Source organism: Dermacentor silvarum, chromosome 7 (genome assembly GCF_013339745.2).
Source record: "Dermacentor silvarum isolate Dsil-2018 chromosome 7, BIME_Dsil_1.4, whole genome shotgun sequence".
NCBI classification, from domain to species: Eukaryota; Metazoa; Arthropoda; class Arachnida; order Ixodida; family Ixodidae; genus Dermacentor; species Dermacentor silvarum.
In genome coordinates, this window is record NC_051160.1 from 93,224,002 (window position 1) to 93,239,712 (window position 15,711).

Consider the following 15,711-nt stretch of genomic DNA (forward strand, 5'->3'; position numbering starts at 1 on the left):
TTGGAATATGTCTTAGCTAAACGTGAAACAATAGTTTGCTTATGGTGTCCCTCAAACCCTTTCATTTTTTTTTCTCAAAGCATAGATGTTCCTCATGTGACTGTGGACCTAGTTATCATATTTATTCGTACAACAGCTAAAATTGCTCTACAAACACGTTGAACATTCGCATGGCGTGCCTTTTAATGAATCAATAAATGGATCAGTTATAGACAGGATAGCTCACAGCTTTATTGGGATAAGAGATGACAAAAGTAGAAACGAAATTAGTTATTTACTTAGAAAATAAAAAGGGGGTCCCAAACATACTTAACCGTTCATGAATTGGGCTGAAGCCGGCACCAAACGACGGTCCAGACAACACCAACATAGTTGTTTGACCCACTTTTCATGCTCTGATCCACAAATGGCAAATTTGAGGACAGTGGGTGCACCAGTTCGCCAAGCTGCCATGCAGACCGAATAAATTCGAGAGCTTCAAAATCCGTAAAGACAAGGGCGTTCCCTCGTTACACGCGCCAATTCCGCCGTCTGTAGCGCCTGAACTAAGTCTTTGTTCTGATTAGTGAGCCCAACTCTGCTGATTGTTTATAAAGCGATGTCGACGAACAAGTTCTGCCTCATCGTGATAATTTTCATGCTCTTTTCATACAAAAGCACACTGCTGCATGCCTGTGCTTTGGCATAAGAAACTGCGGCTGTATGAACATGGTATGAACATGCTCACCAAAACAGTGAACTAAGTGCCTGGCACATTATTTTTTAATGTACTTTAAAAATTTGAACCTTTTGTTGATGGCCTAAGCTTACTTCAACGCTAGTTGAGAAAAAAAAAACATTGTTTTACGACTTTTATAATTGCAGCATAATTTCGTAATTTCGCCGTAAATTCCAGAGAAATGACAATACATTGCAACACAACTAGTCAGAAGTAAGCAAGGCCTTTATGATTTGTAGACATCATCAGCACCGCCGCCATGCAATCCGTTTCTTTTGATTTTCCAAATCCCAAAAGCGCCATCGACCACCAGTATTTGACACATCTGTATAACCAGCCATGTAACACTGCTTTTTGAAGACAACGGAACACCAGCTGTCATGGCACTGTGATGTATCCTGCCTGGTAAAGCCAAAGAAGGTTCTTGGGGATGAGTGAATATGCACGTAATGTCAACACATTTACCATCTTGTAATGCACGCCATAGTGATCATGTAGTGAAGCCACCAGGACGTTTAAAGGAAACTGCAACAATAGATATGGCCGAAGCCTGCGGCAAACTATCAAAACTAACATGCTGAACAGTGCAACGGCAGTCGACGTCAAAGGAAGGAGGATACTATGGCACTTTCCATAAAATGAATAATAATCCCTCTTTGCACGGCTACGAAAAAAAGTTTTTTTTCGAAAGCTGTAGCAGCCCGGTATTGGCCGCATACGAAGGTGATATGATGTACAATAATGTGATCACCTATCAACTATCAGAACTTGAAGCGCACGCCAGAATTTGTGAACATATTGTCCAAGCACAAAATAATGATGCACGGAAAGTAATAATCAGGCACAGCAAACAGTTCGTAAATGAAGTGGTCAGCAATAAGTTCAGCCACGCATAGTGCAAAGATCGGCGAACTTCAGTGGGCGCATCACCTCAGCGATAACGGAGCTATACATCCCAGACACGCACACACAGAACAAAAACAACGCATTGCTCAAGAAACATCTTGGGCAGGGAAGGAGGACCGCTGACGCATAGTTGTGAAAATCAATCATAAAACGTGCACTTCGATGCAGGGTTCATCTTGGAACCGACAGGACAACTGAAGGCTTCGGCAAACGGCGCGAAGTTCATGACCGCCTTGTTGCAGTCGCCGCCATAGAGGTTGTCGGCAGGCGTCATTGCGCAAGTGGCGAGGCAGGCGGTGATGAAGAACACCTTCTCCTCGGTCAATTCCTGGGAAGAACAGCCAGACATTCTCTTTTCTTTTGATCATTAACAGCACCCGCTACACGTAATGGTTGCAATTTATTTCATTGAAGCTTTTACAGATAGACATTTCAGAAGCGTGTGACACATGTGCTGTAAAATTATTACACTTCTCTTGGAATGCGTATTTCCGTGACTACAAATACATGATGTTCTATAATGCTTTTTTTTCGTTCATGAGCATTTGCAGGAAGGCACGTACCGGTAAAAAAATTCAAATAAAATCTCGTAACTGCATTCTGCAGAAACTGCAGCAAAGTATCTGCAAAGTTAATTGACATCACCAAACGGGCCTACACATAAGGGACGTCTGGCTTCAGTCGAGCCTAGAGATACTGAGTTACATTGTTGCCCTTTTTTTTCGCTCTATTTAACGTCTGGAAATTACCGATAATATTGCGACGAACACACATACGAAATGCCATACTAGTAGCAAATACACTCCTGATTCAGACGAGTATTGGAAGTCCGAAAACGAAGCTTAGAAACGTAGGACCGCACTGATGAGACTAAGCGCTGCAAGTTGCACTCCGGTGACGTCATCCATGAGACTCGCTTTGTCGTCTGACGCACTCCGGTTAGAATAGCAGCGTTTTTATGTGTTTTCTCGTTGTCTGAGTGAGTGATCGCGTAGCACAGCGCTCGCTAATTATTATATGTATATTGTTTTAGCGCTAGTGTATAAAATTTCACTATAAGAAGAGAAGAAATTTTTTATTTTTTTGTATATCTTACATATGACCACCCGATGGCTATGGCATTTCGCTGCTAAGCTCGAGGTGCTGATTCGGCTGTGGCCGCGGCGGCCGCAATTTGATGGATGTGAAATGCATAAACGGTGGTGTATACTGACATTTAGGCACACGTTTTTCTTTACCGTGCACCTAACATAGGCATAAACAAGAATTTTTTGAACCGACGTAGTCAAAATGGTTTGGAGTCCCCCACCACGATGTGCATCGAAATGATATAATGGATTTGGCAGGCAAAATCCCAGAATGCGTCGTTTAAATCATTCTTTTATTTATATAACTGGCAGAGACACGATATCATGACACAATCATAAAACACCGCGACATAAAATAAACGAGAGCTGAAGCAGCTTTGGAAATGAAGCACGATCACAGGACGTATTCGCGAAATTTGGCGACGACTAAGTGGCATTGCCCTCCAATACAAATTTTGTATCTCGCTCATAATTCTAGTCACTTGCTGTTACATACATAAATCTTTTCTGGCACAAATATGTGCTTAATTCACTGACAAGCGGCTTATCTCCATATTGGTGCATCGGAGGCTGATGGCGTTGCTACAACAATCTGGGAATGTAAGGAACTGGCAGGCGCTATGAAGCAGAAAATTGTTCGATAGAAAAGAGGAAACCACGTAAGTTGTGTAACAAGGAAATAAAGCAAGCTATTTCTGAGCGTAAACAGGCGTATACGGAAAATAGAGAAGTGAAAAAGTTGGGATTACACGAAGAGGAGCTCCTTAGATAGAACAAATACCGAGAAAAGAAAAGGGTGCCGAGTGAGCTCGTGCAAGAGAAAATAAATGCGCAAGTTAACGTTCGGTGCATGACGTTCGCAAAAGAGGCAAAGGCGCCCCAAGAATATTCTGGAACCATATAATAGCAATCGAAGCTCCCACAACAAAGTTGCACGCGGCTATAAGGGATGAAGAACGTAACATTTACGAAGGAGACGATGCGCTGTGGTACATCACAGACGTTATTACGGCTAACTTTGGCAAGAAGGCTCAAACAGATCCAGCAGCAACAGAGAAGCCTGAGAGATCATAATTTAACATAGAAAGCTTTTACTGAAAAAAAGCAGAAAAGGTCCCTAATACTACGGCAACAGGACCTGATGATATACTAATAGAGCTTTGCAGGAACCTCGGTCCAATGAGCAAGGTACTGCTGACTACTGCCACACAAGTTATATTAGAACGAAGAAAATTTCATTTGGACGGCGCCACACCAAGATGAACCTCATCTACAAAGGTAAAGGGGATTAGGATCAGACGAGCTTGTACAGGCCAGTTACAGAAACGTCGGGGATATAAAGAATGGTTAGTGCAAGCCAAAAAAGTACAGCTCTCGAAGTGGGTGAAGATAAATTATGTACTGTGGGAACTAGAGAAGGGGTTCAGACCTGGCCAGCGCGTAGAGGATAATTGGTTTGTACTAAGTCAGTGCATATGTATTTCAGTAGCTCAGAATAGACCTTTATCGCTATCACTTCTAGATATTAAAGGAGCCTACCACAACGTAGACTGGGAATTGTTATGGGAAATTATTAGGCAGGAAGGCATAAATGGCAATTTCCTGGAGCTGCTGAGGGAGATATATATTGACAACCGAGCAAGTTAAATTGGAAGGTCCAAAACGTAGTGAAGTTTTGGGAGTTCACCAAGGACTGAGGCAAAGATGTTTTCTGTCTTCATTGTTGTTCACACTTTATGTTAAGGGCATAGAAAGTTGACTGGAAAACAGTGTATTAGTGTTTGATTTATACTACATGCGTAGCGGACAAATGGTGCGACAGAAGAATTCCGTACTTATGTATGCGGACGACATAGTGCCTACTCGCGGACAATACAATAGATTTACAGACAATTGCGAATATCTGTGGCAACGCAGCTACATACCAAGGCGTTAAGTTTAGCGCAGAGAAATCGTGAATTATGATCTTTAATGAAGAGACGAGTAATAACGTGGTGTCAATTCAACAGCAAGTCATACCCAGAGTCAAGCAATATAAGTACCGCGGCGTATACATAAAGGAAGGACAGACATACGCAAGCACCCACCTTCAAAACCTGAAAATATACAGGAAGCGGAATGAAAAAAATAATGAAACACTGAGCACTTCGGTCCACAGTAAGTATTTGTTGGTGCGTGGAATCTGGAAAGGAGTAATGATGCCAGCGCTGAAGTTCGCAAATGCCATTCTATGCTTAAAATGGGATGTCTTGTCGTGGTTGGGCGTTAACCAAAGATTGGGAGGCAGGTCCGATTTGGGAACCCACGGTAGAACCACGAATTAGGTAGTGCAGGGTGACATGAGTTGAGCCTCGTTTGAAGTCACCAAAGCGCAGAGTAAAATCAGTTTTAAAGAAAGGCTCAGAAGGTATGGGCAGCTAAAGTGCACAAGAAGGAGGGTGGGCGTGCGCATATGACGGGTAATGGCGAGGGTGAGGAGGTGGAGGGGTAGAAGGTCTGGGTAGGCCGCATACTGACGCTGAAATTATGAGTGCGGAGGCACAAATAGCGCGGTGCGTAAAGTACGCTTCCCTTGGCACGCATTCTGTAACTCTAATGATCTACCAGGTTATCTACCCTACCCATTTCATGGCCTGCCCAGCTCCATTTTTACGCGCAAGCGTAGATGCCCCGCCTGTGAAATCGTCGAAATTATGTTTGTCGCCACGAGGGAAGCGAGCGCCGGAGGAGAAAGGCACCTGGACGTGGAGAAGTGAATCACCGCCTTCGCATTATTTTCGTTTGTGCTTCGACGCCGCGGGGCTCGTTGTGTATCGCTGTGCAAGTTCGTGGCGCTTCTTTTTTCGATATGTAGCAATAAGCGCTTTCGGTGTGGCGCACTAGGCGCTGAACCGTCGAGATCAATGTAGCGTCCGCGACCGCGTGCGCGCCCTTTTCGTTTGTGCTTCGACGCAGCAGTGCTCGCTGTACATGTTCACGGCGTCTCTTCTTTTCAAGGAGGAATGAAAATGTTAGGAGGGAGCATCGTGCAACGTGATTGAAGCGAAGCGTGTTTACCCAACGCGTGATAGTCACGTCAGAACACGCGGTAAATTTAAGGCTCCTGCTCTGCATGTAGCGCCTCGGCAGGGCCCCGAAATGCCCCCGAACAAGCGCGCATTGATTCAAACCCCACGAGCATGCAACGTCCCGGCAAATGTCGTGTCTTGCTCCGTGATATCGACGCAGGAGGTAACGTGTTGGGCCGATACTGACTAAAGCAGGAGCAAAGGGACTGGCTTCACGGAGCGTTCACTGGCCAAGGCTGGCTGCGTGACGTAGTGCTCCCACCTAATTTTTTTCTTGCCTCCATGCTTATTTGCATGTGTAGCAATATGCGCTTCCCCTGTGGCACACCAGGTGTCGCACCGTCGAGATTATTGTAGGGTGCGCGACCGCATTCCCGCCTTTCCGGTTGAGCCTCGATGCCGCGGTGCTCACTGTGCATGTTTGCGGCGTCGATACGCTTGCGCGTAATCCGCGTTCACTAAGTGAAACGTCGCTGCAAACTTTTTTCTCCTAATGTCAACTAGCATACCGGCTATCCTCATTTTCTATATGATCCACACCACTCTCTGCCTGTCTCTTAACGTTATCCATAACTTTTTACAGCGTAAGCTGTTATCGGCTCATTCCAATAGCCGTTTCGGTTCGCGATGATGCCCGCCGACGGTGTACGCCGCTGTAACCACTATCGCCGGAAATGCAAAAAAGTACACGATTCCCCCCGGGATCAAACCCGCACCCGCTGCGTGGGAGCCAGATGCTCTACCACTGAGCCACGAAAGCGCTTGCTATCGGGCAGCGGAAAAATGCCCTATAAGGCAAGCGCGCAGGGGCAGATGACCCGAGCCTCCGCCAGTATGATTGCGCCATCTAGGTAAGGCGCCTGCAAACGCAGCGTGCGCAGGCGCAGACGACGAGATGCGATTCAGACGAGGCGCGCAATTAACGCGATCCCGAGCTGCCCGAGCTGCCAAGCCTCTACCAGTATGGTGGGGCCATCTAGTTAAGGTACCTGCAAACGCAGCGTGCCCGACATGTCAGTTGCAGTTGTAAGGCTTGATCGGGCTCAGCAGACTGCTGTGCAGAGAGCATTACAAGCCATAGCTCGCTGTCGACGCCGGGCGGACAGTTCAGATCGTTCTCGTCGAAACGAGGCGAACAGACTGGTGTGAAGACCCTGTTGTGCGTGGTGCCCAAATTGGAGCTATTCTTGAGCCACTCCATCCGCTTACGCTGTGACTGTGCTGCGTGTGCCGCGCAGGTCACTTGTTTCACTCCATCGCTCTTTGCACGACCCTTAACTTGTTCTCGAGATTCTCTTTTGATGATGTATGGAGTTTGTTGGCGCAAGGGCCAGATATGGCCAAAGAGCGCCATACACATGGCGATGAGTTTCCAATCAATTATTTATGAAGTACTGTGAATGGTGGGTGTTAAATGGCTGTAAATAGGCCTAAAATCAGTCGCAGTAACTTGCGTAAGATATATAACTATTAAAATGATGACAATGACCGGAGATGTGAGCAATGACCATGGATTGTTTGTTCTGAAGTGATAATGTCATAAAACGTGTACGTGAAAGTAGCACCGGTGCCTCAACAGGACCCTTGAACGCAAGGGCTGAGAGGCACGTGCTCTACAATAATGCTGTCGCAGCAGCAGCCTCTGAAGAGAGGATGTGCTACGAATGTAGGGGGCTGATGACTCTCAATGTACCGGCATCTTCAAGAAACTTTAAAACTAACCTGTGATCAAAGAACGGTTCTGTGCCCCAAAACATTGCTGGGTGTGAGATTCTCTTTTAACCTCCAATGTAGTGCCCCATATGTAAGCACGGGTAGAATGCATTGATTCTATACTTTTCTTTTCAACGATTTTTTACAAAGTTCCCAGTTAGGATTTGGTAATGCCTGCAGTGTGCACTGCAATTCCTTTTTATTATTCTGTAAATTTCCTAGTCATGGTAAGTGTTAATTATTTTTTTTAATTTTAGGGTTTTACGTGCCAAAAACACTATCTTATTATGAGGCACGCCGTAGTGGGGGACTCCGGAAATTCGGACCCCCTACGGTTCTTTAGCGTGCACCTAAATCTAAGTACACGGGTGTTTTCGCATTTCGCCCCATCGAAATGCGGCCCCCGTGGCCGGGATTCGATCCCGCGACCTCGTGTTCATCAGCCCAGCACCATAGCCACTGAGCTACCACGGCGGTTCGTCATGATAAGTGTCCCCTGTGAGTAAAATAAACGTACTCCTGTACAGACTGTAGAGACTGACTGGTGATCCTGAATTCTTGTTCCCTTGCAAGGCTATTGAACATTACTTTTGACTTCGGCATATAAATCCTAAACCCGGCTCACACACTTGCTCGGTTAAGGCCCTCAATCGGCACAGGAGACATGAATATCTTGGGTAATATCTACAGATTCCACAGCTACCTTAGTTATCCCCAGTAAGTTACATATCAAGAACGGGGTCAGGCAAGGAGACACAATCTCCGCAATGCTATTCACTGCATGCTTAGAAGTATTCAAGCTATTAGAATGGGAATGATTAGGGGTGAGGATCAACGACGAATATCTAAGCAACCTTCGGTTTGCAGGTGTCATCATCCTATTCAGCAACACTGGGGACAAATTACAACAAATGATTGAGCACCTTAACCGAGTAAGTGCAAGAGCGGGGTTGAAGAATATTGTGCAGAATATAACGATAATCCTCAATAGCCTGGCAAGGGAATAATAGATCATGATTAGCAGGCAACCTTTAGAATTTGCGCAGGAGTAAGTTTATGTAGATCAATGACACATAGGGGAACTGTATCGTGAGAAGCAACGAAGCACCAGACTGAACATGGGTTGGAGTCGACATGGCTGGCATTACTAAATAAGGACCAGGAGCTTACCACTATCCTTGAAAAATAAAGGGTACAATTCTTGTATGCAACCGGTGCTAACATATTGAGCAGAGCCTTGGAGGCTAACAAAAAAGCTCGAGAACACGTTGTGGACCGGGCAAAGAACGATGCAACGAAAAAATTATACTTCTCTTCCAATCCGTGAAGATGGTCGAACAACGAATATGTTTGTTACACCGAGTGTTACAAGTGTTACATGTGCATGTGTTGCACGTGACGCAATTGCGCAAACACAAGCAAACACAGATCTACAACCCCAACTTATATTGAAACGTTGCGAGGCGAGAAGAGGCAGCGACTTCTGACGCTACTCGACGAGTGTCAGTTCTCTGGTCGAAACCTGACGAGCCGCCGCCCTAGGCATCGGCTGCAGTCACGTACACCACGCGCGTTCGGCGCGAACGCTTGGAAACGCGGACGGCGTCGGCAGCAGCTCTGCGTGTTATCCGAAAGGGCGCGCCGCACAGAAACACCTTCTGTTATACCCATCGCCACTACTCCTCGCGCCCAACGCGGCATCTCATTGGGCGTCTCCTGCCCCAGCGCACCTCTCCTCCTCTGCTTGTCACGTACCTGCGTGACACCGGCGGACGGACGGACGGCACATTCTCGACCTACAACAGCTCCGCTGTTAAAATTTAGGCGTAACATTACGATAGAGGACGCGAGCGGCGTGACAAGCAGCAAACTTGGATTAGCCGAAACTGGGATGGCGACGGCGACGCGGACAGCAGAAATCCGCTTTGGAGTGTCCATATAATTGATATCGCAATAAAGGTATAGCTGCGCAGGCCACGTAATGTGCAAGGTAGATAACCGGCGGGCCATTAAAATTACGGAATGGATACCACGGGAAGCGAAGTGCAGTCGAGGACGGCGGAAAGATAGGTGGAGTGATGAAACTAGGAAATTTGCCGGCACAGCGTGGAATCAGCTAGCGCAGGTCAAGCGTAAATAAAGCGCTTTGAGAGAGACCTTTATTGAAGGTCGGCGCAGACCATTGTGCTGATATTGTATCGATTAGCATGATTTCTTTGAGGCTCTACTTGGGCTACGACAGACACCGCAGTTAGTGGCTCCAGGCTATGACATCACCAACCTACGATTTCTTACCGGGACCCCAAATCGCAGTTTACGCCCCTTCGTGCGTTTCGCCCCTGTCGGAATGCGGCCGCCGTAACCTGCAAAACTGACTCTTGACTTGGTGCTAGGTCGCGTTTTATTAGTTGCGAATACAAGGAGAAGCGATCAACGCTGATAGGATGGTATACTCTGATGAGCATTGCAACTTGCACGCACTGATTTTACGTAGAGATGTTCTCTGTCATAAATGTCGCACTGTCGGTAGCCTCGGTTAATTTCTGTATTTGTCTTTCATGGCTGCTTTTATAGGTCTACAAGCTTTCGACAGCGATTCTATGCGAAGGGAGCGCGGGCTTTGTGGAAGTCGACGAGCACATAGACGGTATCGGCTGCTGAGGGAGAACATATTGATCCTATGCGCGGTATTAGAACTGCACCTGTAGCCGCGCGCAGTGCGATGTTATACCATTCCGATGGATGTGCATGTGCTGCTGCGGCCTTGCCAAGGTCGATCCAAATGGTCGCGAAGCTTCGGGCAAAAAGCGGTTCAGAACGAATTGTCACCGACATCAGCACGGGTGGTTATGGGAGCAGCGATTGAAGCGCGACTATGTTTGGAGGGAACAAACATTGCGAAAGAAAAAAAGCGTTTTTAATTAAAGCGATACGCAGTTAGATTCATTCAACGAAAATAAAGTTCCTAATCAATTTTATATACGCATAGCAAGAAAAGAACAACTCTATTTTACTTGATCATTATCAATAAATACCGTTTCTGAGCGCCCACCGATAGCGGCGGGCGTTGACGCCGCTATCACTTGCAATGCAATGCAGCTTTTGAAGTGGGCAGAAAGGGGCACTCGTAAAGTTCACCTGTTACAATACGCCCCCCTCACATGTTGTGTTGCTTTGCTTGTCGACGTTTGTCTGAATTTGGTGACGCGTGTAGTTTCATTGTTTCTTAACCTGTTCAGTCAAAAGTAGTGAGTTGCTACCGCCAGATAATTGCTCACTTAAGTTGTTTTCGTGGGACATCGCTGGCCGACGGGCTTGGCGTCCGACGAAAGGACGAGCACTCTACGCCCAAAGCGTTCGTCGGCCTCTGAGCAAAGTATGTTCTGCGCAAGGGTGCGGTTTCGACACCCGTATGGCTGAACTTTTCCTGCGTCGGTTTCCACGCTGAAAGCTCGAAATTTCCATCACGTCGAATGGCGGGGCATTTGAATGTACAGCTCTAATGGCTGGCCCCCGAAAAAAAAAATTCGCACCTTTGAGAACAAAATGACGTCACTTCTGTTTTTAACGGATATGGCGTCACATTATTTTTTTCTTCCGCCGGAAGTGTTCCCTCCTCACACAGATGGCGCTAAGCCCCATGAACCGCCGATGAACCGCCATGTTTTGAACGTATGGGCGTCTATGGAAGCTTCGCTACCAGGTGTATTTACCTTGGCCTTGCTCTGAGGCCAAATTAAGTATTTATTATGCAGCTTTCTGGTGAAATATCACTGCCGCGCTAGAGGGGAGATCGAGCGCTCTTTGCGCATGCGTCTAAAATTTGACAACCTTTCCAGTGCGAACATTTCTGATAAGGTTTCAACTCTTTTCGGCGATAATAAATATGAACGACGTAACCCAGTGAAAATTGAAATGAGAGATTTAAGCAACATTGCCTGTTCGTATACGGCGGAAGTGGCGAGAAAATATTACATGCGAAACAGCACTGAATGATTCCAGGGTACATTTGCGTATGTAACGTCCACCATGAAATTACCGTATGCGTGACATTCTCGCCGCATGAAGTCACTCTCACTTTACCCATGTACTGTCCTAACGTTTCCCCGTCGCGTGTCCCGCTTTAAGAATGCAAACATAGGTGCAGGGAAGAGTTGCAGAATATATTTACAAGTTTCCGTGTTAACGCAAGCGTATCAAGCGATAACGCTGCTGGTGCCAGTGCTTATCTATTATGAAGTACACTGTACATAGACATACATACTTGTTCCAACCACTATTCTAGAGAGAGGCACTACAGGGGCATTCCATAACGGTGTTTCTGCGGAGGCAGCGATGACGTGTACTTGAGCGGCCTTTATCGAGAAAGCCACTACGCATTCTACAAAGAACAGCCGCCGCATTAAGGCCGGCGCCGCATACAGAAGCGTGAATCCAATAGAACGGATAGTATAGAAGTACTAAGATCGGATGTAGTGAAGCGTTTGGAGTCCTGGATATTTTGCGTAAAATGGCAAGCAAGTTGTGACCCTAGAGCTTCCGAATGAGCTGAGATGTCACCTGTACTGGTTCTTTGCATTTCTTGCTTATAATTCTATACATCTCAGATGATTTATTTGATATATGTGTACTGCATGCCTAAATGCGACCAGTAGGTCTGGTTTCAGTTAAACCTTTAGGGTTAGGTTTCACTGCCGTCATCATGTGCAAGACTACTTGCGCAGGCTCCTGCATATTCTGTGCCTGACGGTTCAGCGGGAAAGCACTGAGAAGCGTCCGTTTTTGTAGCAACATTGGCAGCGCATCCAACATAGGGTGTTTTAAGCACACTTTTCACATTTTTGATGCTCGGTGCTGGAGGAAAAACATGGATATCAATAAAAGAGGGGTAGCAATAAGTATATTGTAAATGTTGTGCCTGTGGTTGCGATTCTAAACCAACTCATGTGCTTCCGTTGCACATAAACATTGTTGCTTCTATCGCAATGACAAGTTTTGCCCTTTGTCGCCAGTGGTGCATGATAGGGGGCTGGTAAAGGTGGTTGCCGTCCGGGCGTAAAATATCATTACTGTCACACTACCTAAGTGGCGCCTTCATAAACGACGGCAGTTTTTGATGATCTCGCAGGCATAGAGTGTGTCTAGAGTATATGCTAATTTCCTAATGTTACCCACCTCAGATAACCGGATGTTATTCGCTTGATGATGTCGCTTGAATGCTGCATACGCCACCTCCATTGCGGGAACTTCGGGGAAGATGCTGGTGTTTCCCGGTAGGCAGTGGAGTGCTCGCTGTTCGTAAGTATCCTTAGTGCTGTCGCTCAACCAAGACGACACGAACTCGCCTTGCGCGTTGAACTGCAGCAAGCAATTAGCTCAATCAGTACCATGTGTCCATGAGCAGCACGTTATCAATAATGCCTGCACTGTATCCGCAAACAAAGCAGCATAATTATGCTACCAATCCGAATTACGACACTAATATTGAAAGCAGTTATACGCACAAACACGTGCTGTTGTGGTCATGCTTGGTTATATAGGCCTGCAATAAGTAACCATCCCGTAAAGCACCGCAAATACTATGCATAGGTTGTGAAAACACCACGTATTATTCTAAAGTTCAGTGCCGTTGCTCTAAGGTCGGCTATCAGAGCCGGGTGAGTCACCAGCCTTGTCATTACGTATATTTTAGAGGGCATTGTTTATTTTTTTTATTTTTCCGTGGCCTGCGTGTCGTTGAGCTGCCATAAGAAAAAAATTTGCATGCGTGTATGTTACAATGGGCGAGTAATCTTTCTATTCGTGCACGTTTAATGTGTTAAATCACAACACAGGACTGCCTCTCCAGCCCCCAGAAGTAGTAGTCCTTGAAAAGAAGTCCACAGAAGCAGTTTCCTTTTTAACTACCTTCTACGACAGCCGCCTGCTCGGGCCGACACGGTCAGTCAGTAACATGGGTCCACGCAAACAAACATCTAGTTAAATCCATAGCAGCCTTACCTTCACTCCCGCGCTGTCAATAGCAGTGATGAGCATCCGGGCGTAAAAGTACAGCAGGCCACCGTACAACATGGCATTGGTGCCATCCTTGCAGAAGAGCGGAGGGGCCAGTGCTCCCAATGAGAGAGACAGGCGGTTGAGCATCTGCTCGTAGTCCGCGTATGGCAGCTGCGTGCTGTCGCCCAGAAGCAGCTCCTCTTCGCCCGCCTCGGAGCCGTACATCCCGCGCTGGCTGCGACGCGTCTCGATCCAATACTCGGCGAATGACGAAGCGCTGTAGGTGAAGTTTTCGTACGCTTCTTTAAGTGCCTCCCGCGTGAGGAACTTGTCCGAAGGCCACAACACTGTGCGCACGTTCTTCAGCTTTTCCACAGCAACTTTTTTCGTATCGTTGTCGAGCCACGAGACAGCCCATGTTTTATCGGCAGCCTCCTGCGCAGGGAGATTGTGAAAGGAAGCATGTCAACAGCAGGCAAATCAGATCCAGGTTTTACACACACCGTACGGGATGTATTGCTCCATTACCTTAGGTAGCGCAGCGACCCTCTCCTCCAACTAAAAATCCTGTTTCGTTCTATTTCTTTAATAGCAGCTACCGAAGCTTCTCACATAACGGACGTTAAACCAGAGGACCTCCACTTATCCCCATAATCGAGCTCAGTGAATATACGTTGATAATTACGCGCCATCAAACTATACATCATCAAAGGCCTGGGAGAGGTGATGAGGAGGAGTGTACCGAACAATTCATTGAAAAATAATTCAACACTCGAACTCTGTACACTTTTTCGCTTGTTTACTTTGGTCCGCTGTCAACACCTGAAAAGAAGGAATGTCTCATTTGCAATGCCAAAAGCGTCTTAAATTAGTACCGGCAGCATTGGTATTCTTATCTGCGTATTCTATAGCGGCACTTGTTGGAAATATTTGGGTAAGTGTACCCTATTGATAGCATCGGAAATAAATTATGAAAGTGTAGGTGTGGGCTGGTGATTTGGAACTGAATGGTTGAAGAAACGCAGTGCTTTCGTCGTTTCGATTCTGTTGTCCATGTTGTTTTATCGTGCTGTTAGATTCAATGGGCGCCGAAATTATTCTGCAATTTCCATCGGGCTGTTTGTAGGCGAACTACATGAATGGATCAGCGTAAACGCCGGCAACAAAAGAACTCCAGAATAACTTGCGGACGCCCAGTTTAAGTTGTGTAAATTTTGTAAAATTTATGAAATGTTATAGGCTGATTATGCTTAAATCAGTGCCGTGAACGCCAATGCGGGGGCCTGCGGACTTTGTCAAGCTGTCGAGATGGCATCTTTTTCCGCACGGTCCTTCGTGTCATACGCTGTATTTATGCGAAAATAAATCCTATCAATGTCATCATTGCTGTCGCTCCTCTACTACTACTACTACTACTACTACTACTACTACTACTACTACTACTACTACTACTACTACTACTACTACTTCTACTACTACTACTGCTACTAATAGTAGTAGTAATAGCAGCAGCAGCAGCAGCAGCAGTCGTAGGAGCACTATTATGTACAGAAACCGTACGGGCTCCTAACCCAGTCCCCCCAAGGGGGTAAGGAGTGAAAAAATTACTCCATCTCCCGCTAAAGGGAACCATGTCTCAATGCGAAGCAGCGGGGAGATGGTTAGCTTTAGCGGGAGATGGTTTCGCGGCAGCGGCCCGAGCGCTCATCGCGGCGCTGCACAGGAGAGAGAATGAGGTGCACGCTCTCCGTTATTTTCATACCGCGGAACTACTGTGGCGGCGTGGCGCCCCCAGCGGAGTATGCAGCTGTCGCACCACCTGTCGTGCACGCCGCTCCGGATTCCTAGAGGAGAGAAAGGGGGAGCGTAGTATAGGAGAGAGGGGGAGGGGACGCGCATGCGCCATGGGGGTGTGGCACGCGGGCGCCGCTCCGTAAAGGATTCCTAGACGAGAGAAAGCGGCGGAGCGTAGGAGAGGAGAGAGAGGGGGAGGGGACGCGCATGCGCTGTGGGGGTGTGGGACGCGGGCACCGCTCCGTAAAGGATTCCTAGAGGAGAGAAAGGGGGGAGCGTAGGAGAGGAGAGAGAGGGGAGGGGACGCGCATGTGCTGTGGGGGTGTGGGACGCCGCGGGAGGGACGGACAAAGCCGTCGGCAAGAAATGCTTCGCATTTAAAAACAGTCTGTCCGGTATGGTGGTGCCCCTATTCCAAGGCCCCACT

At 47.0% G+C, this 15,711-nt stretch overlaps 1 protein-coding gene across 1 annotated transcript; it reads right to left on the reverse strand.

Moving 5' to 3' along the window:
• Positions 1-1,763: 1,763 nt before the first annotated feature.
• Positions 1,764-13,926, reverse strand: LOC119459022 (endothelin-converting enzyme 1-like). The gene is made up of 3 exons (XM_037720870.2): positions 13,494-13,926; positions 12,669-12,851; positions 1,764-1,952 (listed from the first exon to the last, which is right to left on the reverse strand). Exons 1-3 carry the CDS (start codon positions 13,713-13,715, stop codon positions 1,764-1,766), a joined length of 594 nt encoding a protein of 197 aa, XP_037576798.2. The 5' UTR covers positions 13,716-13,926.
• Between the last annotated feature and the right edge of the window lie 1,785 nt (positions 13,927-15,711).

Coding starts and splice junctions, on each gene's coding strand:
- LOC119459022 (XM_037720870.2), bottom strand. CDS start 13,715: ATGTACGGCTCCGAGGCGGGCGAAGAGGAGCTGCTTCTGGGCGACAGC. Junction 12,852..13,493: donor TTGACAGCGCGGGAGTGAAG/GTAAGGCTGCTA, acceptor TGCTTGCTGCAG/TTCAACGCGCAAGGCGAGTT. Junction 1,953..12,668: donor ATAACATCCGGTTATCTGAG/GTGGGTAACATT, acceptor TGTTCTTCCCAG/GAATTGACCGAGGAGAAGGT.